We start from the raw sequence: 23,005 nt of genomic DNA, 5'->3' as shown, positions 1-23,005 counted from the left end.
CTTCCACACTCGGACGAAATCTGCAGAAACCAATCTGTGACCCTATGGACATTTAATTTACACCATAACATGTGACACCACGAGCACACACAACCCAGCAAAGCAATAACGATGGGAAGGAGGAAAATTTAGCACAGAGTCCCGCTGTGGGTGCCTTGACGTGCTGTAACTGTCACTATAAAAAGGTTATAGCAATATTGCGTTTGTAGGATGTGGGCTTGCAACAATAGAATTATCCTAAAGAAGGAGAAGCTACTGGAAAAAAGCCAAAGTTCAAAAAAAGGGGAGAGCATCCTAAAAGTCAGAGGTCCTAATCAGGGCCACCATTCAGTGAACGTTTGCTAGGGACCATGCACTGTGCTGACAGCTCCAACCACACCACCATTTATGCTTAATCCTCACAGCAAACCTAGAGGGTTGTATCCCCATTTTCAGCAGAGGCAACTGAGGCTCAGTGAAGTCAACAGACTTGCCCAAGGTTACAAGCTAGTTATGTTTTTGATTATGTGCCATTTAGCACCAAAAACTTGTGCTTTCCACCCACTCTACATTGCCTCTCTGTCTAAAGATGGGCATCCCACTTGTTCCTACTTCTGACAGTCAGCTTCAGGAATATCTTTCTTATTCAAACCAAAGAAAACCCAAGGGCAAAAGAGGTAAAGGAGAAAGATATTTTTGTCTTGGTGAGGTGCTCTGGTGAAACTCTTCCACTATGTTTTACTATTCTCACTATCTCAGCTAAGATCCCATCTCTCCTCAGTGGCTATTAAAAAACTCAGGCCCAAGGTGGAGAAAAAGAAGCTGAGGAGGGAATTCAGCAGCGTTGAAGTCACCTCAGTTGGATTCTTAAAGGCATGGAAACTTGAAGAAGATTTGGGGGACACAGTATCATTAAGGAATGAGATGGACGGCCCTAAAGGAAAGGTTATGAAGAAATGCAGTCAATTGCAGCAGGAGGAACTCATATGAAAATTTAGGAAGGATAATATAGCTGGTGGCTTTGAGAGCTACTGTTCTCAAAGAGGGTGCCTAATTTCCTTCCCTGCAGAAGTAGAGACAGGAAAACTCTAAGACAACAGTGATTACTAGATGAAACTCTAAATGGTGGCAGATGACTGTCTCATCTTATCATGGGATACCCTCTTTCATCATGGAGGCAGGGGTCCCTGGAGAGTATTAGTTATTCGCCCTGATCTTCAGAGTGGGGTCTGACCTAATGCCTGATCAAACTCAGAGTTCATATGCTAAAGCTCATATCTGTGTGGATTCAGGAAGAGCTTCCCTCACAGGCCCATCTGACTTCTTGCCCAGGGACAGCCAGTCCTCTCCTGCTCTTGTAAGCTGTGGCTCAGAGTGGGCTCATGGGTTTCTGGGGGAATATGGTCAGCGAGCAGACAACAGATGACAATGCCTTGACCATGTTGGCCTTAAAGGTCCAATGAAAAATGCCTCTTGATCATCTCTTCGGAGGAAACACCAAGACTGCTGACAATCTTAGTTGCCCCCCTCTGTCAAGTGCTATGTGTTAACAGGACAAGAGGGTTCAACGAATCAGACGTATCTGAGGACCTCTGCCAAAAACAGCTTTTAGGGGCATCTGGATCCTACATCCAGACCACTTTGCTGCTTTCGATTCTCAGAATTGAGAACCAGAGACTCATGGGGCCAGATTCTTGGCATCTCATCCACCTCTCTCACTCTAGGAATGGCTGACCAAACAACCCCAGAAGATAGGAAAAACTCTTTGTCTTGTAATATTTGATACCTTTCAGCGCCAGGAAATTTCTCCTGTAAGTCTAACCCAAATCCCATATGCAGTAGTTGGAGCTTTTCTTCTTATGCAGTCCTCAGCACAGCTGAGGATCTGAACAGCTTTTGTTTCTCTGATCTGCCCTACAATTTCTCTCTCTATGGTACTTTCTTCCTATAATTGCGCCTGCTTTTCTCCCCTTGGTTTCTCTTTAAGTTCTCTGTGTCCTTCTTAATTTCAGAAACATAGAGGAACTATCCAGGATACAGTCAACACTAAACCATTCCCTTTAAAACCAATAATGGGTAACATTTGTTAAGTATCGAGAATGTGCCCAACACATACTAGGAACCATAAGCACATTATCCTGTTTAATCTTCACAACAATCCTATGAGACAGGTAATACATCCATTTGGCAGATGAGAACATTAAAGTTCTGAGACTAAATGACTTACCCAGCATCACTCAATGGTATGTCCCGGACCTTGGATTTAATTCAAGGCAGTCTACCCCAGAGCACACACTCTTAACCACCTCCTTAATCTCCTCACCTGGGTGAACCCTAAGTGGTAAGTTACAATCTCAGACCAGATTCTCCTGCCACTCAGCAGGTCAGGGGGCACCTGGCAACGTTCAGAGGATACCAATCCACTCTAGAAATCACTAAAACAAAATAGAATTATGGGGCGGCCCTCCTGCTACAAAAGGGACATGCCATATTTCAGAGCCAAACAGATGCACTGGGCACTTTTCATCAAGTCTCTCTGTCCAGATGCCTGCACTCCAGAAAGAAGTCATCTTCCTTCCTTTTCCCTTTGATATCTTGCTAGAAGCATCAGCCTAGCTGCTTTGTGTTCAAAATATGTCTTCCTTTGACTTTATATCCTTTCCAGCAGCTTCATACTTGGGTCAACTCCATCCAACCCTGGATTGAGGACAAGGGGTCAATCTCCACATCAACTTTTGTAAGCTTTGCTTGTTTCCTAGTCCTGGATGGGTCTCATAACTCCCACTCATTCTCGTGCAAGAATAGTTTGATCAACGGTCACAAACTGGTTTAAGTGACCAGAATCACTCGAACTTATTCCATTGATAAAACAACTCTATGCATATGTTCCCCTGCATGACTTATCTTCCATAAAGTGAGGAACTTAGACCAGATGGTCTCTAAGGGACCTTCTGGCTCTGATATACTCTGGCTTACAGAATACTTCCTATAACAGATTACCTGGAATCCAATGTAGAACAAGGCCCATTCCATACCAGGGCTCTGGGGCTCTTAACACAATAGTGGATGGCCCCATTATCTTGAAAACAAACAATGCTTAGAATCCAACAAAGGTCCCCTGATTCCTTGGGTAGTAAATCTCTTTGGCAGGGTCTCAGTGTGGTTCTAGCTGCTTGGTGCCAAGTTAGAGCCTTTGCCTCTCTCTCTGACTCCCGCTCCTTCATCCCATCCCCTACTCCAGTCACTCATCATCCTTTATATTAGCACATCGCAGTGCAGACACTTCCTATCTGTTTCAGCCCACAGTGATGTCCCTTGGAGACCTGTAGCCTCAGCTTCTGAGGCATAACTAATGATGGGGGCCAGCTGCCTCACCAGAGCCAGCAAATGATGGTGCCTCTGGCTGCTCAGGGAAAATAACACATATTGGAGCCATGGTGGTAACTCAGGTGTGGAAACAGCCAATTACCTTATTAATCAGACTGAGCAACCAGCTGTGTGATGAGTTAGAACCATGCCTCACTGTAATTGTTCCACATCTCGCAAGTGTGGACTGGTGGGCACTGGATTTGCATACACTACCAGAGGAGGGGAGAGGCCCAGGTGAGAGGGTACAGTGGATGGTTTCACCTCATTTATACTCATCTTGAAAGAGAACTCAGAGCTGGACTCTTACTCCTATTGCCCAGACGGATTTTAAAGAGACATGAGACCTCGCTGTGAAATGGTACTCCCGGTAACTAAGTTGAGATTACAAAGCAGGCAATTCCTATCTCGACACGTAAGAGTTAACTGAACATACTAACAAGCTTTCTGTGTTCTTTCAACTACCAATAGGAACCAGACTTCCTGTTTCCTCTTCACTATGGAACTCACCTATTCTAAGATATTCTCCACCCGTCCATCCCTGATTCCTAAGCTTCTACTTTTCAGTAAAAGTTTCTGCTTTTCAAGAAGTTTTTTTGAAATCCTACCCTGGTTTGAACAACTTGTTGAGAATTCAGCAACTTCAGGCATGCCTGTTAGAGGAGACCATACCACCAGGTGGGCCACCTCAAACCCCCACACTGCCTCCTGGCAGGCAGCCTTCTGGAGGTGTCATCTTGGCACCCTGGCTGGGCCAGCTGCCACCCAGCAGGAGTTAATGATGTGGTATCAGTCAAGTTAGGCAAACTGGGGTTAGCACAGGCAAGGTTACTCCCAAGGTTACCGCTGCGACTCACCACTGTACATGTCAGGGTGGTTTCTTAAGGACGAGTCATTATAAGGGTGGTCTGTAATAAACAAAAGAGGGTGAGCAAATAGGAGGCCACGGAGAAGTCACAGAGGCATAAACGGGGAGAGAAAAAACAAATGCAAAGCCACAAAAACAACCGAGGAGGGCAGCAGTGGTCTTTTGCAAAGGAAAAACACGGCATATTTGGAAAGGCAATACGCTCAGTGAAGAACAAGCAACACAAAACAGTCCACAAAAGGAGAAAAAAAAAAGGTTAAATCCTGCAAAAGAAGGCAATAATAAAATAATGGTTTTTTTAAAATTAAAGAAATTAGGTTTGAACTTTAATTATTTGGTCCTGCTATATTTTCAAACAAATGAGAGAAGGATTAGTGGTGTCCTGTAGCCGTCTTTTGAACAACTCCTTCTTATCAAAATCCTCAGTTCCCAGGACTCTGGGTCAGGCCAGCTCTTGGAGCAGCTAAAGAGAAAGGAGTGTTAGTGAGCTCCGGGGAAGAGCAAAGTCCTGCCTGGGCAGAAGCTAAGCTGCAGGGGGTTGGCGGTAAATGGGAGGAGGTCATTGACCAAAAGAGTGGGGCCAAGGGGCCCTGGCCACACCCAGCAACATGTGTCACTGGAGTCTGACCAGGTGGGTACCACTATGATCTTGGAGATGTCTCTGTTGGCAGAAAGCCCTCCTTGTAAGAGGATGCTGGGAGTGGTTCAGTGAGGTGGGGAGCGCATCCCTGAGGTTCAGGCTTTAGAATTTAGAAATGGTGCTTGGGACAGGAGAAAGTGCAAACTGTGAGTTCTACACTTCAGACTAGGAAAGTCCTGCTGAACATTCTGGAGGTTCGAAGCTCTCTAGACTATGCAGGATTGAAGACATTCTTTATGGAGCAAGATCAGTGGCTTCAGTTCCAGTGTTAGGTAATTCAAACTTGTGGCATTTACTCCTTAGTGAGAAAGACATTTCAGAAGAGGACACATCATCATGCCAGTGTCCTAAAGGAGCTTTTCCCTCTCTACCTCCGGTCCCTCCCAGCGACTGGGTTCAAACTGTGACAGTACTAAAAGGGGTTGGGGTGCAGCTGACTGGAAGCCAAGCAGATGGCCCTGAGGAGCTCAGAACACGATCCAACTGCCTGAGGGACAACAGGGGCTCTGCCAAAACATTTGCATATTTGACGACAGATCCAATCCCGTTACAACTAGTTGCAAGAGGTATGAGAGTCCTTTTCTGGGACTGGCATTGCATTGCATACCAAATCTGCTTACCACCTGGTAGGAAGATTTTCATTATTCAAAACTCTCTCCTAAGATGGGGTTTGGTATAGAGACCCAGCCTGTTTGGGAAGTCTGCTTGGATCCATCTGGAGCTAAAGGCAGGAACTAATCCACAATGTAACAAAGAGATGGGCTGGCCCAAGGGCAGGTCGGGGCTGCAGCTGGTCTTGGGAGGCAACTCTGTTCCTCTCCTGGGGGTGGATGGTGGCAAACACAGATGACACGGCCCTTCCTTCATGCTCCCACGTCACCAGGTGAAATGCAACCTATCTCTCTCCAGAGAAGTAGCCCACGCCCAGAACTGACCTCATGGTTTGTGAATTCTGGAGCACATGTGAGAAATTCAGGGAAACTTACTTGACTGCTCCGAGAAGGTCATTTAGACATCGGGGGGAAGAAGGGGTGTGCTCTGGTGTCTGCCTCAGGGAGGACCCTCCTCGCTTACCACAGTTGCCTCTTATTGCATCAGGAGGCACCCAGCACCTGTTACAGCATGGGCAAAGTGGGATGGGCCCAGGTTTGTAGCCCAACTCCACTGCTTATCTTTGACTGCATCCCAGGTTTTAAAAATGATTTCAGATTACCCAGTATTTTGCATTACATACCATTGTCAACTTCCTTCAATGCAGGTAATGAAAATGGGACATGATGAGATTTATTTCTTCCCAAATGGGCAAACTGTGACAGGAACGCCTGGTGAGAATAGGGCCTTTGAAGCGGCCCCTGCCTGACTGCTTTGCCTCCAACCCCAGACCTGGTTCTGAAGGTACAAGAGAAAGCCTGTGTCCTCTCCAGACAGGAAAGTAGAGAGAGCACCAATGTGCTATTGTAAGCAGCTGTGCCTAATTCTGGGCTGGCTCAGATGCCCAGAACTTGCTCCTAGCCAGAGCTACCCCTGGGAGAACTCCAGGAAGCTGATGGGGCTCTGTTCCAATCACCTAGGGGGTTTCTCACCATTCAGAGGAAAGAGTTTTCAGTGGAATAGAGGACCCAGAAATGAAGCATTAACAAACATCCCCTACTTTTTCTGGTAGAGAAAAGAGTGTTTCTGGAAAGTCCAACTCCAACATGTTGTTTAAATCTCTAACTGCAGAGGAAGTTAGTTAATTCTACAGAGGAAGACTCTTTACCACCTCAATCGCTTGGCCACTGCTCTACTCTGAGTGACAGTGATGGGTTCTGCCCAGGATGGCAGAAGGTCAACTGACTCAGTTCCAAAAGCAGCAGGCTGACTTCCAGCATCATCCGGGCAGGGAGAGAGGGGCCCTGGCGGTGACGCTGATGGCTGTCCAGTCTCAGCTCAGCAAGCATCTTATCTTGTTTTGACATCCCTGCTCCTCCCCGTGCCAATGCTGTTAGTCCTGTCCTGACTGCTGAGGCCACTCCGAGGTTCTGGGCAGATCACACTGTCCTCCCCAGCCTAGCCAGTTGGCAGGACCGAGGAGACACTGCAGACAAACCAACTTTCTCCTCCAAGGGGTCTCCCTGGGCTTGGGTCAGGAATGAGAAAGCCAGGGACGGGGGAGCAAGCAGAGTGAAGCCAGGTCACCCTGCCAGTAATGCGAGGGGCTTGCTGCAGGTGTCAGGCAACCCTGCTGGCTACCACCTTCGGCAGCCCAGCACCAACGCAGATCAGTGCGTGGGGACACTGCAGAGGCAGGAGGCGGTGATTAGAGGGAGGCAGAATGGAGTTCCAAGGCAGAACAGAGAGAGGGAAAAGAAGAAAGAATAAGAAAGAGGGAGGAGAAATAGAGAAGGAAGTGAAAAAGAAAAAGGAAGAAAATGAAAAGGTGAAAGAAAGAAAGAAAGGAAAAAAAAAACCATGAGAAGGGGAAGAAAAAAGGAAGCTGCTTCCTTTTGGATCCACCTCTGTGCCATGGTGAAAATGGAGCATGGGGCTGTGTCAGCTCTCAGGACCACCTGCCTCCATCATCAGCAGGGATGGGGAGGAAGAAAGAGAATGCTAATGGCTACACCCCCTACCTGTCCAGAATGAGAAGTGATGTCACCCGAACCTCTCCTGACCCACATCCACCTGGGGAGCCATTGTCCACCACCTCTGCAGGGGCTCCAGGAAGCCAGGGTCAGCCTATTTTCTCTGACCTTTGCAAACTGCCAGCACCCACATAGTGATCTCTACTGGCCTCCCCGACAATCCTCACTGTCCAGAGCATCGAAAACAACACTCACGTATGAGCCAGACTAAGGTCTATTCTTTGGGGGGCTCCTTTATGGAAGGCGTGTGTGTTACAAATCCATGGTGTACAGCAACATAGAGAACTTCCAACGTCCTGAGTGGGCTGAGACTTTGCAGCAAAAGCTCTAGGCTGCTTTGTCCTTGCCAAGAAGAACATTTCTGACTAAGCTTCTCTCGCTCCTCAAGGGAGAGCCACCAACGCTATAATGGGTCAGGAAATGCTGATTTGCTTTTGTACCAGTCAAACAGAATCAGAGAATAGAAATGAAAACAAATAAAACTAAAACATAAGCCTGCAACTTACAAACATAGCGATTCCATATGGTTCAGCATATACATATTACAGAATCAAATACAATTTATTTTGGTGTCTCCACTAATTTTCATATTTTCTGCTATGGGTTTCTTGTAGAAATAAAGATAACCAAGCAATGAGAAGAAATAAAAGAAATAATCAAGCTGGGTCCGGAGAGGGGTTCTAGATGACCACTGGAAGCAGTGGTTCTCAGACTCTGGGGTGCACTTGAATTACCTGGAGGGCTCATAAAGAACAAAGAGGCTCAGGGCTGTTGAGGTGCAATAGGCTGGTTCTGGGTACGCTGCCAAGTTCTAAGGTGATTCTGATTCCCACCAGAATTTAAGAAGAATTGACTTAGAATAGGACCAAGTTTAACTCAAGGTTTCACAGTCAAGAGAGATCATTTAAGAGCAGCTGAAGTGGCTCAGGAACCATGAGCTGGAAGGATTTCTAGCTCAGCCTCAAGGACAAGTCTCCCCCTAGACTCAGGTACCTAGGGCTGGGTGGGATCAGTGGGTTTCTTTCCCTGGCCCCCAGCCCCCAGGCAGGGGCCTGCACTTACTGGTGAGGACCTTGAGGGTGAAAGGGTTCTTCTGCTGGATGGTATGGGTGAAGTGGAAGCGGGCGTTGCAACTGTAGTCAGTCTGCATGTCCTGTAGCATCACGTTGGAGAAGTACAGGTCTCCGTTATGGCCCTGAGAGACACGTTTGTCTTGGGTGATGGGCTCCATGGCTATAAGAAAACAGAGGTACAGCAGCAGGTTAGTACTAATAACAGTAATCATCACCACCACAGTCCTGGTACACAGAACACTTTACAGAGGGTCAGGTGGCGACCAGTTGCTTGACATCACTTGGTCTAGTCCTCTCAACTCTGAAGTATGGCTTATTCCCATTTCATAGATCAGAAAGCAGAGGATGTAATATGTTCAGCATTGCAAAGGCAGAGAGGAGAGCAGGAGTTTAGACGTAGACCTGTCTGCCCACCATGTCCATGATCTGTGGCCACACTTTTCTCTCTCCTATTCACGCTACAAAAGCTCTCACTGGCTGTGGGGCCAGCAGAAGGAACACAAGCCTTCAGGTGCTCCCCAAGGCTCAAATTCTCAAGCTAGTAGCGAGAGCACTTTGAGGCCAGGGACCATGATCTGTTCATCTTATGCCCTAGCACCTGTCTTAGGACTCGGCATATAGGAGGCACTCAACAGTTTGCTGAATTAAATGAAATTGAACTTGGCCTTGCTGCATTTAGTAAAAATGTAATCATCAATTATAATGTATACCTTTGTTTTTTATCCCTAAGAAGAAAGCACCACTGTGGCACCGAGATGGCTGAATAGGAACAGCTCCAGCCTCCAGCTCCCAGCGTGAGCAACACAGAAGGTGGGTGATTTCTGCATTTCCAACTGAGGTACCAGGTTCATCTCATGGGGGTGTGTCGGACTGTGGGTGCAGCCCAACAAGCGAGAGCTGAAGCAGGGCGAGGCATCGCCTCACCCAGGAAGCACAAGGGGGAAGGAAATTCCCTTTCCTAGCCAAGGGAAACTGTGACACACAACACCTGGAAAATTGGGTCGCTCCCACCCTAACACTGTGCTTTACCAAGGGTCTTAGCAAATGGCACACCAGGAGATTATATCCCGTGCCTGGCTTGGAGGGTCCCACGCCCACGGAGCCTCCCTCATTGCTAGCACAGTAGTCTGAGATCTAACTGCAAGGTGGCAGCAAGGCTGGGGGAGGGGCGCCCGCCATTGCTGAAGCTTAAGCAGGTAAACAAAGTGGCCGGGAAGCTGGAACTGGGTGGAAGCCTGCCTCTGTAGACTCTACCTCTGGGGACAGGGCATAGCCAAACAAAAGGAAGCAGAAACCTCTGCAGATGTAAATGTCCCTATCTTACAGCTTTGAAGAGAGCAGTGGTTCTCCCAGCACGGAGTTTGAGATCTGAGAACGGACAGACTGCCTGCTCAAGTGGGTCCCTGACCCCCGAGTAGCCTAACTGGGAGACATCCCCCACTAGGGGCAGACTGACACCTCACACCTCACACGGCCAGGTACACCTCTGAGACAAAGCTTCCAGAGGAACGAGCAGACAGCAACATTTGCTGTTCAGCACTATTCACCCTTCTGCAGCCTCCACTGCTGATACCCAGGCAAACAGGGTCTGGAGTGGACTTCAAGCAAACTCCAATAGACCTGCAGCTGAGGGTCCTGACTGTTAGAAGGAAAACTAACAAACAGAAAGGACACCCACACCAAAACCCCATCTGTACGTCACCATCATTGAAGACCAAAGGTAGATAAAACCACAAAGATGGGGAAAAAGCAGTGCAGAAAAGCTGAAAATTCTAAAAATCAGAGCACCTCTCCCCATCCAAAGGAACGCAGCTCCTTGCCAGCAACGGAACAAAGCTGGACAGAGAATGACTTTGACGAGTTGAGAAAATAAGGCTTCAGACGATCAAACTTCTCTAAGTTAAAGGAGGAAGTACGAACCCAGTGCAAAGAAACTAAAAACCTTGAAAAAAGATTTGACGAATGGCTAACTAGAATAACCAATGTAGAGAAGTCCTTAAATGACCTGATAGAGATGAAAACCATGACACGAGAACTACGTGACAAATGCACAAGCTTCAGTAACCGATTCAATCAACTGGAAGAAAGGGTATCAGTGATTGAAGATCAAATGAATGAAATGAAGTGAGAAGAGAAGTTTAGAGAAAAAGGAGTAAAAAGAAATGAACAAAGCCTCCAAGAAATATGGGACTATGTGAAAAGACCAAATCTACATCTGATTGGTGTACCTGAAAGTGACGGGGAGAACAGAACCAAGTTGGAAAACACTCTGTAGGATATTAGCCACGAGAACTTCCCCAACCTAGCAAGGCAGGCCAACATTCAAATTCAGGAAATACAGAGAACACCACAAAGATACTCCTCGAGAAGACCAACTCCAAGATACATAATTGTCAGATTCACCAAAGTTCAAATGAAGGAAAAAATGTTAAGGGCAGCCAGAGAGAAAGGTCAGGTTACCCACAAAGGGAAGCCCATCAGACTAACAGCAGATCTCTCGGCAGAAACTCTACAAGCCAGAAGAGAGTGGGGGCCAATATTCAACATTCTTAAAGAAAATAACTTTCAACCCAGAATTTCATATCCAGCCAAACTAAGTTTCATAAGTGAAGGAGAAATAAAATCCTTGATTTTATTTGTCTGATTCCTCAGACAAGCAAATGCTGAGAGATTTTGTCACCACCAGGCCCGCCCTACAAGAGCTCCTGAAGGAAGCACTAAACAGGGAAAGGAACAACCGGTTCCAGCCATTGCAAAAACATGCCAAAACGTAAAGCCCATCAATGTTAGGAAGAAACTGCATCAACTAACAAGCAAAATAACCAGTTAACATCATAATGACAGGATCAAGTTCACACATAACAATATTAACCTTAAATGTAAATGGGCTAAATGCTCCAATTAAAAGACACAGACTGGCAAATTGGATAAAGAGTCAAGACCCATCAGTGTGCTGTATTCAGGAGACCCATCTCACATGCAGAGACACACATAGGCTCAAAATAAAGGGTTGGAGGAAGATCTACTAAGCAAATGGAAAACAAAAAAAGGCAGGGGTTGCAATCCTAGCCTCTGATAAAACAGACTTTGAACCAACAAAGATCAAAATAGACAAAGAAGGCCATTACGTAATGGTAAAGGGATCAATTCAACAAGAAGAGCTAACTATCCTAAATATATATGCACCCAATACAGGAGCACCCAGATTCATAAAGTAAGTCCTTAGAGACTTACAAAGAGACTTAGACTCCCACACCATAATAATGGGAGACTTTAACATCTCATTGTCAACATTAGACAGATCAACATACAGAAAGTTAACAAGGATATCCAGGAATTGAACTCAACTCTGCACCAAGCAGACCTAATAGACAGCTACAGAACTCTCCACCTCAAATCAACAGAATACACATTCTTCTCAGCACCAGATTGCACTTATTCCAAAACTGACCACATAGTTGGAAGTAAAGCACTCCTCAGCAAATGTAAAAGAACAGAAATTATAACAAACTGTCTCTCAGACCACAGTGCAATCAAACTAGAACTCAGGATTAAGAAACTCAATCAAAACTGCTCAACTACATGGAAACAGAACAACCTGCTCCTGAATGACTACTGGGTACATAACGAAATGAAGGCAGAAATAAAGATGTTATTTGAAACCAATGAGAACAAGGATACAACATACCAGAATCTCTGGGACACATTTAAAGCAGTGTGTAGAGGGAAATTTATAGCACCAAATGCCCACAAGAGAAAGCAGGAAAGATCTAAAATTGACATCCTAACATTACAATGAAAAGAACTAGAGAAGCAAGAGCAAACACATTCAAAAGCTAGCAGAAGGCAAGAAATAACTAAGTTCAGAGCAGAACTGAAGGAGATAGAGACACAAAAAACCCTTCAAAAAAATCAATGAATCCAGTAGCTGGTTTTTGGAAAAGATCAACAAAATTGATAGACCATTAGCAAGACTGATAAAGAAGAAAAGGGAAAGGAATCAAATAGATGCAATAAAAAATGATAAAGGGGACCCCACAGAAATACAAACTACCATCAGAGACTACTATAAACACCTCTATGCAAATAAACTAGAAAACCTAGAAGAAATGGATAAATTCCTGGACACATACACTCTCCCAAGACTAAACCAGGAAGAAGTTGAATCCCTGAATAGACCAATAACAGGCTCTGAAATTGAGGCAATAATTAATAGCCTACCAACCAAAAAAAGTTCAGGACCAGACGGATTCACAGCCGAATTCTACCAGAGGTACAAGGAGGAGCTGGTACCATTTCTTCTGAAACTATTCCAATCAATAGAAAAAGAAGGAATCCTTCCTAACTCATTTCATGAGGCCAACATCATCCCAATGCCAAAGCCTGGCAGAGACATAACAAAAAAAGAGAACTTTAGACAAATATTCCTGATGAACATTGATGCAAAAATCCTCAATAAAATACTGGCAAACTGAATCCAGCAGCACATCAAAAAGCTTATCCACCATGATCAAGTGGGCCTCATCCCTGGGATGCAAGGCTGGTTCAACATATGCAAATCAATAAACATAATCCAGCATATAAACAGAACCAAAGACAAAAACCACATGATTATCTCAAAAGATGTAGAAAAGGCCTCTGACAAAATTCAACAGCCCTTCATGCTAAAAACTCTCAGTAAATTCGGTATTGATGGAACGTATCTCAAAATAATAAGAGCTATTTATGTCAAACCCACAGCCAATATCATACTGAACAGACAAAAACTGGAAGCATTCCCCTTGAAAACTGGCACAAGACAGGGATGCCCTCTCTCACCATTCCTATTCAACATAGTGTTGGAAGTTCTGGCTAGGGCAATCAGGCAAGAGAAAGAAATAAAGGGTATTCAATTAGGAAAAGAGGAAGTCAAATTGTCCCTGTTTGCAGATGACATGATTGTATATTTAGAAAACCCCATCATCTCAGCCCAAAATCTCCTTAAGGTGATAAGCAACTTCAGCAAAGTCTCAGGATACAAAATCAAGTGCAAAAATCACAAGCATTCTTATACACCAATAACAGACAAACAGAGAGCCAAATCATGAATGAACTCCCATTTACAATTGCTTCAAAGAGAATAAAATACCTAAGAATCCAACTTGCAAGGGATGTGAAGGACCTCTTCAAGGAGAACCACAAAGTACTGCTCAATGAAATAAAAGAGGACACAAATAAATGGAAGAACATTCCATGCTCATGGATAGGAATAATCAACATCGTGAAAATGGCCATACTGCCCAAGGTAATTTATAGATTCAATGCCATCCCCATTAAACTACCAATGACTTTCTTCACAGAATTGGAAAAAAAACTACTTTAAAGTTCATATGGAACCAAAAAAGAGCCTGCATTGCCAAGACAATCCCAAACCAAAAGAACAAAGCTGTAGGCATCATGCTACCTGACTTCAAACTATACTACAAGGCTACAGTAACCAAAACAGCATGGTACTGGTACCAAAACAGAGATACAGACCAATGGAACAGAACACAGCCCTCAGAAATAATACCACACATCTACAACCATCTGATCTTTGACAAACCTGACAAAAACAAGAAATGGGGAAAGGATTCCCTATTTAATAAATGGTGCTGGGAAAATTGGCTAGCCACAAGTAGAAAGCTGAAACTGGATCCCTTCCTTACACCTTATACAAAAATTAATTCAAGATGAATTAGAGACTTAAATGTTAGACCTAAAACCATAAAAACCCTAGAAGAAAACCTAGGCAATACCATTCAGGACATAGGCATGGGCAAGGACTTCATGTCTAAAACACCAAAAGCAATGGCAACAAAAGCCAAATTTGACAAACAGGATCTAATTAAACTAAAGAGCTTCTGCATAGCAAAAGAAACTACCACCAGAGTGAACAGGCAACCTACAGAATGGGAGAACATTTCTGCAATCTACTCATCTGACAAAGGGCTAATATCCAGAACCTACGAAGAACTCAAACAAATTTACAAGAAAAAAACAAACAACCCCATCAAAAAGTGGGCAAAGGATATGAACAGACACGTCTCAAAAGAAGACATTCATGCAGCCAGCAGACACATGAAAAAATGCTCATCATCACTAGCCATCAGAGAAATGCAAACCAAAACCACAATGAGATACCATCTCACACCATTTAGAATGGCAATCATTAAAAAGTCAGCAAACAACAGGTGCTGGAGGGAATGTGGAGAAATAGGAACACTTTTACACTGTTGGTGGGACTGTAAATTAATTCAACCATTGTGGAAGAGAGTGTGGCAATTCCTCAAGGATCTAGAACTAGAAATACCATTTGACCCAGCCATCCCATCACTGGGTATATACCCAAAGGATTATAAGTCATGCTGCTATAAAGACACATGCACACGTATGTTTATTGCAGCACTATTCACAATAGCAAAGACATGGAACCAACCCAAATGTCCATCAATGACAGACTGGATTAAGAAAATGTGGCACATATACACCATGGAATACTATGCAGCCATAAAAAAGGATGAGTTCATGTCCTTTGTAGGGATATGGATGCAGCTGGAAAACATCATTCTCAGCCAACTATCGCAAGAACAGAAAACCAAACACCACTTGTTCTCACTCATAGGTGGGAATTGAACAATGAGAACACTTGGACACAGGAAGGGGAACATCACACACTGGGGCCTCTTGTGGGGTGGGGGGAGTGGGGAGGGATAGCATTAGGAGATATACGTAATGTAAATGATGAGTTAATGGGTGCAGCACGCCAACATGGCACATGTATCATATGTAACAAACCTGCATGTTGTGCACATGTACCCTAGAACATAAAGTGTAATAATAAAAAAAAGGTTCATGCAAAAAAAAAAGAAGAAAGCACTACTGATTATAACTGTAAGATATATACCAATCAATGATGTACGTCATCAGTTTTAAGAGGCCTTTCAATTTTAGAGATGTTAAAATATGAAAATGTCTGATTAATGATATCATTGGAGTGGCTGAAAATGTTGACTATATTTTCTTTCTTTTTTTTTTCAAGTGCTATATCTGATGTAAACCCAAAAGACCAGGTTTCCAGGCTGTTAGGTTTGTTAGAATATACCTAAAGCTGACTACTCACAGCTCTCTCCTTTCTATCCCCACAACTGCTTTTTAAGTCACCATTTCTTAAAGCACAAGGTTAACAAAGCCACCTTCCCCACAATGGGCTGGTCAGCTCTTCAAACCATCCTGATTTACTGTAGGCCTACTATGTGCCAGGCACAGTGCTAGGTGCTGGTGAAAGATGAGCAAGACTGTTACTGCCCTCAAATAACTTCCAGTTTAGTAGAAGAGGCAGCAGATAAATAAACAATTGCAATGCACCATGGTGAGCAGAACACACCAGTTAGAAGGGGATGAACTGCAGAAACGAACCCAATACATTCTAGGGGGTCCTAAGCTGGGCCTTAAAGGCTGCATATTTTATACCAGCAGAAAAGACAGAGGAACTGAGGTTTCTAAGGAGCTGGAAGAGTGTGTGCTAAAGGCGAAGAGTACACAGTCCACTCAGTGGTGTAGGGGGATAAGGTGGGAGAACGGCTGCAGAGGCAGAGGGCCAGATCTGGAATGGGACTTGGTGCCAGGGAAAGGGATCTGGACCATTATTTTGAGGTGATGGAGGAGCCAATGAAGGGCTTTAAGCAGATGAATGAAACTATCAATTAACTATCACATTTTTAGAAAGACCAGGGAGGCCTGTATGGATAATTCTTGTTACCCAGGGAAAAACTGATGGTGGCTGGGGTAGGGGGGATGTCAGTGAGGACAGAAAGAAGACAAGGGTCTAAGATCTACTTAGGAGGCAGAGTAAACACCATTTGGTGGTGAATGTGATGTGGGAGAGATGAGAGAGGGGAGGTTGAACTGTGAATTAACAAATGAGGCCAGCAGCCTGTGGCCAGGCAGCCTTCCCCACAAATGTGCACTGTGATGGGGGAAGCGAGAGACAGTGATTGAGCACAAAGCCATCCTCAACCTGCAAAACAAATTACAATGCTGCCTCATCAACAGGGCAGCCTCTTTTCAAAGTAGGCTGCTAAGAATTCAGGGATGGATAGAAGGATGGATGACTGGCAGGTAGGCAGGTGGGGATATAGGTTGATGGATGGCTGGACAGATGGGAAAGGAAGGATGGAAGGAGGGGGAGAGGGGCAGACAAGTAGGCAGGAAGGGAGGGAGGACAGGAAGCCAGAAAGACACACAGAGAGATAACAGCTTTCTATTTACCTTTATTAATGCTTCTCCTTTTATTTAAATTGAAAACATGGGAAGAAACTGAGGTCCGGAGAGGTTGAATGAGCCTCAGTCCAAAATTGAGCCAGAACAATCACTGAGTGATATTACTCTGTCCGTGCTCCAGATACCCTATCTCCCCATCACTCGTTTATGAAAAGTTTCAATTCCCCATTCACCCTTCCTCCTACCAGAAGAGCGAATCAGAGTAAATCCAGACCAGCCAATACTTGAAAGAGGTGGTTTGGTATCAACCGCTTTCAATCGGCCAATTGGAAAAACCATTTCTCATCTTCTCCCCTAATCTCTTCTGTCTTACTCTTCATTTTCATTATCATGTTACCAAGTGCGTACTGTGTGTCTGGCCCTGTCCTAAGCACTTTGGACATATTGACTCATTTATTCTTATAACAATCCTATTAGATAAGTACTATGATTAGCTCTGTTTTTTTCCAGAAGAGGAAACTGAGGCCCAGAGATGTAAGCAATTTGCTCAAGATCACACAGCAGCCAGGCTAGAAAACAAGCCCAAGCAGCCTCTCTCTGCAGAGCCTGTGTTCTCAGCCTGGTTGCCACATTGCATCTGCTTCTCACAAATCAAGGTCTTCTAGCTTGGGTAAGCCCTTCCTCATTTAACACACCCACCCCACTCCCTAAGGTTAAAATATAAACACAACACCAGGCCCCCAAGACTCACAGCTGCTCATCCAGAAGATGACTGGGGATGGAAGTCCAGGTGGGGGGTTGCACTGGAGCGTCAAAGGAGCACCCTCTTGGACCACAACAGGGTCTAGGTTTTCCTTGGGCCACAGAGGAGATTCTGGAGAGAAGTGGACAAAGAGGATAAAGTGAGGGTGATGGCTGGGCCCAGGGCAAGGAGCAGGGTCAGAGGCAGGCATGCAAGGAGGAGAAACAGAAAGGGCACCTGGACAAAGAGGGAGCAAGAGAGAGGGACAGGGCATATAAGCCTACTGGAGGGGCTGCCCTTGAGAGGCAGGAGAAGGGAGGCATCGTCAAAGGCTCCCCTCCTTTCCCCTCTCCTGTGCCCACAGTGGCCAGTGAAATTGTTGCAGACAACAACTTCAAAAGGAAGCTTTGGGAGCTTCCTTTCCAAGGAATCGTTCTGAGTTGGGGAAGATGCACAGAGAACACCAAGGCATCTGCAGGCCAAGGGCAAGGGCGGGCCTTCTGGAATGGCCTTCCACACCCCCCACTCTCCATTTACCCAGGAGCAGGGCATTTCAGCCCTGCCCCATGCTACTCACTAGACACCTGCAGGCGGATCCTATTGGACAGGGCTGTGCCAAATTTGTTGCGGGCAAAGCACTGATATTCCCCCTCATATTCCTCTGGCCGCCCGCCACTGCGGAAGTCAATCACCAGGGTCCCAGACCTCCTCCTCATGGACACCCGGGGGTCCTTGGCAATGTTGAAGAATCTGCTGTTTCGTGTCCAGTGGAAGCTGTGGAGAGTGGGGAGCAGGGGCAACCAAGACGAATGGGGTGGGCTCTGGGCTCCAGGCAGATCTCAGATCCCTAGTTCCTGGCTCAGTACCAAAATTCCCTCTTGCAGCCCCATCGTGGCACCTCTATACCAACAGGTACCAGCCTGGCCGAGCAGAAGAACCATCTGGAGAGCTCAATAAAATGCAAAGTCCCAGGTCCTACTCAGGTGACTCTCCAGGGCAGGGGCCTGGCATTAGTATTTCTACTCAGCTAAGACTGGGACTTGTGGCTCTAAGTGTTAGATACTCAAGTAGCTACTCGGGGGTTATGTTAAACACATCATCGAGGAGAGATTTTCATTTCTAGAATCTAGAGTCTGCTGCTTCTTCCACCCCAGGACATTTCCAACCTCCCACTAGGAAGGCAAACTTAAATTCATATTCCACCCAACCTAAACACATCAGGGAGCTGGCCCTGCTCCTCCTACTGCCTTAATTTTACAATCCATTCTAAAGCCAAAGTGAAATGGCTTTGGTTATTTGTGCCCTGCTCAGTGAGTATAGATTACATAGCAGTGACCATGCCCTGTAGCCCAAGAGTGGCAGCTTTTAAAGAAATGGCAGCCTAGTAGAACTGAGCCCCTGCTGAAGAGCACTAGAATGGCCCCCTCTGCTCGTCCTGGGAGCTGCAGCCAGGGCCTCACATCCTCAGATGCCCACGATCTAACTTGTAAAAGAAGCAGGGAAAGCAGGAGCAGCTGGAACAGCAGGGGCTGCTCAGTGCCACAGGATCATTGTCCCTGCAAAGGAACCACGGAGGAAAAAAACCAAACCTCAGAAGCAAGCAAGGTTACCACTACCCTGACTGACCCTTCAGGGTGACTCACACGGCCAGTGAGGGAGTCCCTGCTGGTTCCCAGGCTCACAGCTCTGGGTTCGAGACTGTCTTGTGTGAACCCAGGGGGCCAGAATAAAGCTACTGCATACCTGGCAGCCTCTGCTTGGCCTCATGTCTCCTGCTGACAGACACACCCTAGATGGGGTCCTATCACATCTCAGTCTGATTCTTGCATGAGGCTCCTGAAGGGCTCAGTCTGTGGATGCTACTTTGAGGATGCGGATGGGGGCAGATAATAACGTTTGCCATGTCTCCGATGCTTATCATTTGACAGAAATGAATCTGGCCTTGGGGGATCAGAAGCGTGAGTTTAAATCTGAGTTCTGCCCCTTTCAAGCTGGGTAACCTTGGACCTCTGTACCTCTGTTTCCCCTCCTCTTCATAAGGGCATTTGTCCTTCCCCAGAGCACTGTTAGGTGGTCGAACAAGACAATGTGAGTAACAGAACCTAACCCAGAGCCCGGACACACACAACAGGCTTTTAATTCATGTCTGTTGTCATCTTATTTGGTCTTAATTAGCACGTAAACAGGTAGAAGCAAGCTCAGAATGAAAGACTTGAGTTGGCTTGGAAGAGGAACTTCCTATAAGCTACATGTGGGGCAGAGTGGAGGAAAGAATGTTAAACGGAAAGTCAGAAAACTGAATATCCAGTTCTGGCTTTTGACATGAACTCAAGCCACTTGTTTTCTGGTCTCCAGTTTCCTTATAGGCAAAATTTCCTGGTACCTCAATTGTGCCTTCCACCTAGTAGGTGCCTAATGGAAAGTTTTTGGAATGGATGAGTCTAATTTTCCAGCTGCCTCATTTGCCTTAGTTATCATCAGGCCCAGAAGCAAGCGGGTGGTTTCAATGCATTCTTTTCCCCCTCCACTCACCTGGGGGCAGGGTTCCCTTTTGCTTCACACTCAATCAGGATGTTATCACGGGGGTCCACGATGTGATCCTTCACTGACTGCTTGGTGATGGTCGGTGGCTGCGTCACTGCAACAGTGCACAGGGAGCACGGTCAGGGCTGCAGGGACCTCCCTGGGGTCCAGCGTGGGGAACAGCTGAGATGAAGAGCTTCAGGAGCCACACATGCAAGCAAGCAAGTGGGTGGGGTGCAGGGGGCGGTGAACAGGGTTCCATTCTAGAGACCCAGCTCCTTAAATGGTGCCACAGGAAAGAAGTGGGTGTCAAATATTAAGCAGAAGAAGAATCCCTTTAAAAAGATCCCATAGGCAGCCGGGCGCGGTGGCTCACGCCTGTAATCCCAGCACTTTGGGAGGCCGAAGCGGGTGGATCACGAGGTCAGGAGATCAAGACCATCCTGGCTAACACAGTGAAACCCCGTCTCTACTAAAAAATACAAAAAATTAGCCAGGTGTGGTGGAGCGTGCCTGTAGTCCCAGCTACTCGGGAGGCTGAGGCAGGAGAATGGCATGAACCCGGGAGGCGGAGCTGGCAGTGAGTCGAGATTGTGCCACTGCACTCCAGCCTGGGCAACAGAGCAAGACTCTGTTTCAAACAAACAAACAAACAAACATCCATAGGCCAGGCACGGTGGCTCACACCTGTAATCCCAGCACTTTGGGAGGCTGAGGCGGGTGGATTGTCTGAGGTCAGGAGTTTAAGACCAGTCTGGCCAACATGGTAAAACCCCATCTCTACTAAAAGTACTAAAAAAAAAAAATTAGCTGGGCATGGTGGTGAGCACCTGTAACCCCAGCTACTTGGGAGGCTGAGGCAGGAAAATCACTTGAATCCAGGAGGCTGAGACTGCAGTGAGCCCAGATTGCACCACTGCACTCCAGCCTGGGCAACAGAGCAAGACTGTCTTAAAAAAAAAAAAAAAAAATACCATAGCATCCCAAGGAGAAACTGAAGGCCAGGTTTTTAGTTTACTCATCCTTATATTACAATGCTTAGCACGACATACAGTGCACAATAGTTTTTGATAAATGTCTGTTGAATGAATAAAGGAAGAAAAAGCAGCTAGATTTTCAGAACTTAGGGGTCATGGAGGTTCTGAGCCCTGGAGGCTCAACAAATGGCCAAACTATGGTGAGGCTAGGGCACAGAGGGCCTTCAGTCCCCAAGAACTTCCCAGATGCTCCCCATCTAGGTCCCAAGTGCCAGCCTTCTACCCTGGGGTCCTGTGCCAGCCACTGGAGGATGGGGAAACAGCTGTGGTGCACAGGAGCTTCCATCCAGTGACCCTCTTCTTACCACATGCCCCTCTGTCTTTCCCAGCAAGAGAGTGCTGCAGGCAAGCCTCCTTCCTTCCCGCTCAGTAAGAGACCCCACTACAGGGCTCTGGTGTGAAGAGGCCCCAGCAGAAGTCCCAGCAGGCCACTAATTCCCAGGTATTGCCTCACGCCTCATTTCTCCCTCCCACCTCCCAGCGGCACAGGCACAGAGAGCCACGCAGGGCACTTACGCTCATTCTGAATGCTTGCTGTTAGTTCCGACGGGTTAGCATTGGAGAGGGAGAAAAGAAGAACATTGTTATGCACACAACCGCCCAGGCATCCTCACGCCCCAGCACACAGGGAGTGGGCGGGGTGCACCTGGGGAGGGCGCTGAGCACAGGGCTCTCTCCTCCTGGCTGCAGAGCTCAGTGCAAGAACCAAGCAGGGTTGGGGAACGGACCCAGTGAGTGGCTCATGGAGAAGGTGACGCCTCCCCTGGGCGACCAAAACCACAGAGTTGGGCAGAAAGACTGGCTCTGATCAAAGGACAGTGTCACCAGGAAGTCCACATGTCCCGAGGTGACCATGCTGCTTGAAAGAGGCCTTGAAAATATTTCCCTCCATCTGATGCCACTGAGGGAAGTGGGTTCCTCAGCCGACAGTGAACAGGAGAGGCTGAGGGCAAGACAGGTGCCAGGAAGGGAGTGGATTGGAACCACTGCTGCAGGGCAAAACTCCAAGATCTCACTTCTCCCATAACACCTTCTCTCCTTGGCATCTCCTCCTTTCCCATCCTATGGAAGACTCTAGAGACAAATGCCCCTTTCATGGTACATTGCCCTATAGAAATCATGCTTCTCAATGGGAGGCTCCAGGGATGAAGCAGAGTCTACGGCTCCTTTCGGTGCTTTTCACAAAGAACGTAAGGAGGCAGGTGGCACAAATCTCCCCCAGCTCCTACCTGAAGTATGCATGTGCTCGTATAGGTGCGCTCCTGTGAAGGTGGGTGTATGTATCTGAGGTCTGGGCTTCTCAAATTTTAACATGCATATGCATCACCAGGGCGCTGGTTAAAATGCAGGTTCTGATTCAGTTGGGCTGGGGTGGGGCCTGGGACTCTGCCCTTCTGACAAGTGCTCGGGCAATGCCATGCTGGTGGTGTGTGAACCACACTCCGGATAGGAAGGTTTTAGATGGTGTGCTTTTTGTGGGGACAAGGTCTTGGTTAAAATGTGCAGAAAAGAGAACACGTGTTGCTGTGACTTTAAAATGTCTTTTCCTGATGATTGTATCAGAAAGTAACATGGCATTCTCATTTCATGCAGGTGCAGACTATTGTACTGTTGTTGCAGGCTGACTTTTTCAGAGTGAGGGCTCTTTGTGGGGAGTTGCGAGCTGCCAGCATCAGGGCAAAGTCATGATGACCTTGAAGCCTTCCTACCTGACTTGAGTGAGACGTGGCGAGGATTCTGGGGGCTTAGAGAGGGCAGCCTGGAGAGGCCAGAGTGAAGCTCAGAACAAGAGGTGCAGGAAGAGCCACAGCAGGAGAGGGAAGAGAGACCCCAGAGGAGGGGCAGAGTGTGGCAGGACAAGGGCCCTGCTGTACATGCTGTGCATGAAGGAAAGTCTTGAAACTAAGACTCA

General features: G+C 46.5%; 1 protein-coding gene across 13 annotated transcripts in view; it reads right to left on the bottom strand.

Moving 5' to 3' along the window:
- Positions 1 to 23,005, bottom strand: part of NFASC (neurofascin) — a 196,207-nt gene that overhangs the window by 55,789 nt on the left and 117,413 nt on the right. For 6 of the 13 annotated variants that reach the window (XM_033200125.1, XM_033200127.1, XM_033200132.1 and 3 more), the window contains 6 exons: positions 21,610 to 21,627; positions 20,066 to 20,171; positions 18,111 to 18,307; positions 17,543 to 17,665; positions 8,540 to 8,710; positions 4,203 to 4,253 (listed from right to left, as the gene is read on the bottom strand). In XM_033200125.1, the coding sequence (XP_033056016.1) occupies positions 4,203 to 4,253; positions 8,540 to 8,710; positions 17,543 to 17,665; positions 18,111 to 18,307; positions 20,066 to 20,171; positions 21,610 to 21,627 (666 nt within the window). The remainder of the gene's footprint in view (positions 1 to 4,202; positions 4,254 to 8,539; positions 8,711 to 17,542; positions 17,666 to 18,110; positions 18,308 to 20,065; positions 20,172 to 21,609; positions 21,628 to 23,005) is intronic. The other 7 variants (XM_033200137.1, XM_033200128.1, XM_033200134.1 and 4 more) reach the window with 3 other exon arrangements.

This window comes from Trachypithecus francoisi, unplaced genomic scaffold (genome assembly GCF_009764315.1).
Source record: "Trachypithecus francoisi isolate TF-2019V2 unplaced genomic scaffold, Tfra_2.0 Lachesis_group5, whole genome shotgun sequence".
NCBI classification, from domain to species: domain Eukaryota; kingdom Metazoa; phylum Chordata; class Mammalia; order Primates; family Cercopithecidae; genus Trachypithecus; species Trachypithecus francoisi.
The sequence above is the reverse complement of the archived record's forward strand: the minus strand, read 5'-3'. Positions and strand labels throughout refer to the sequence as shown.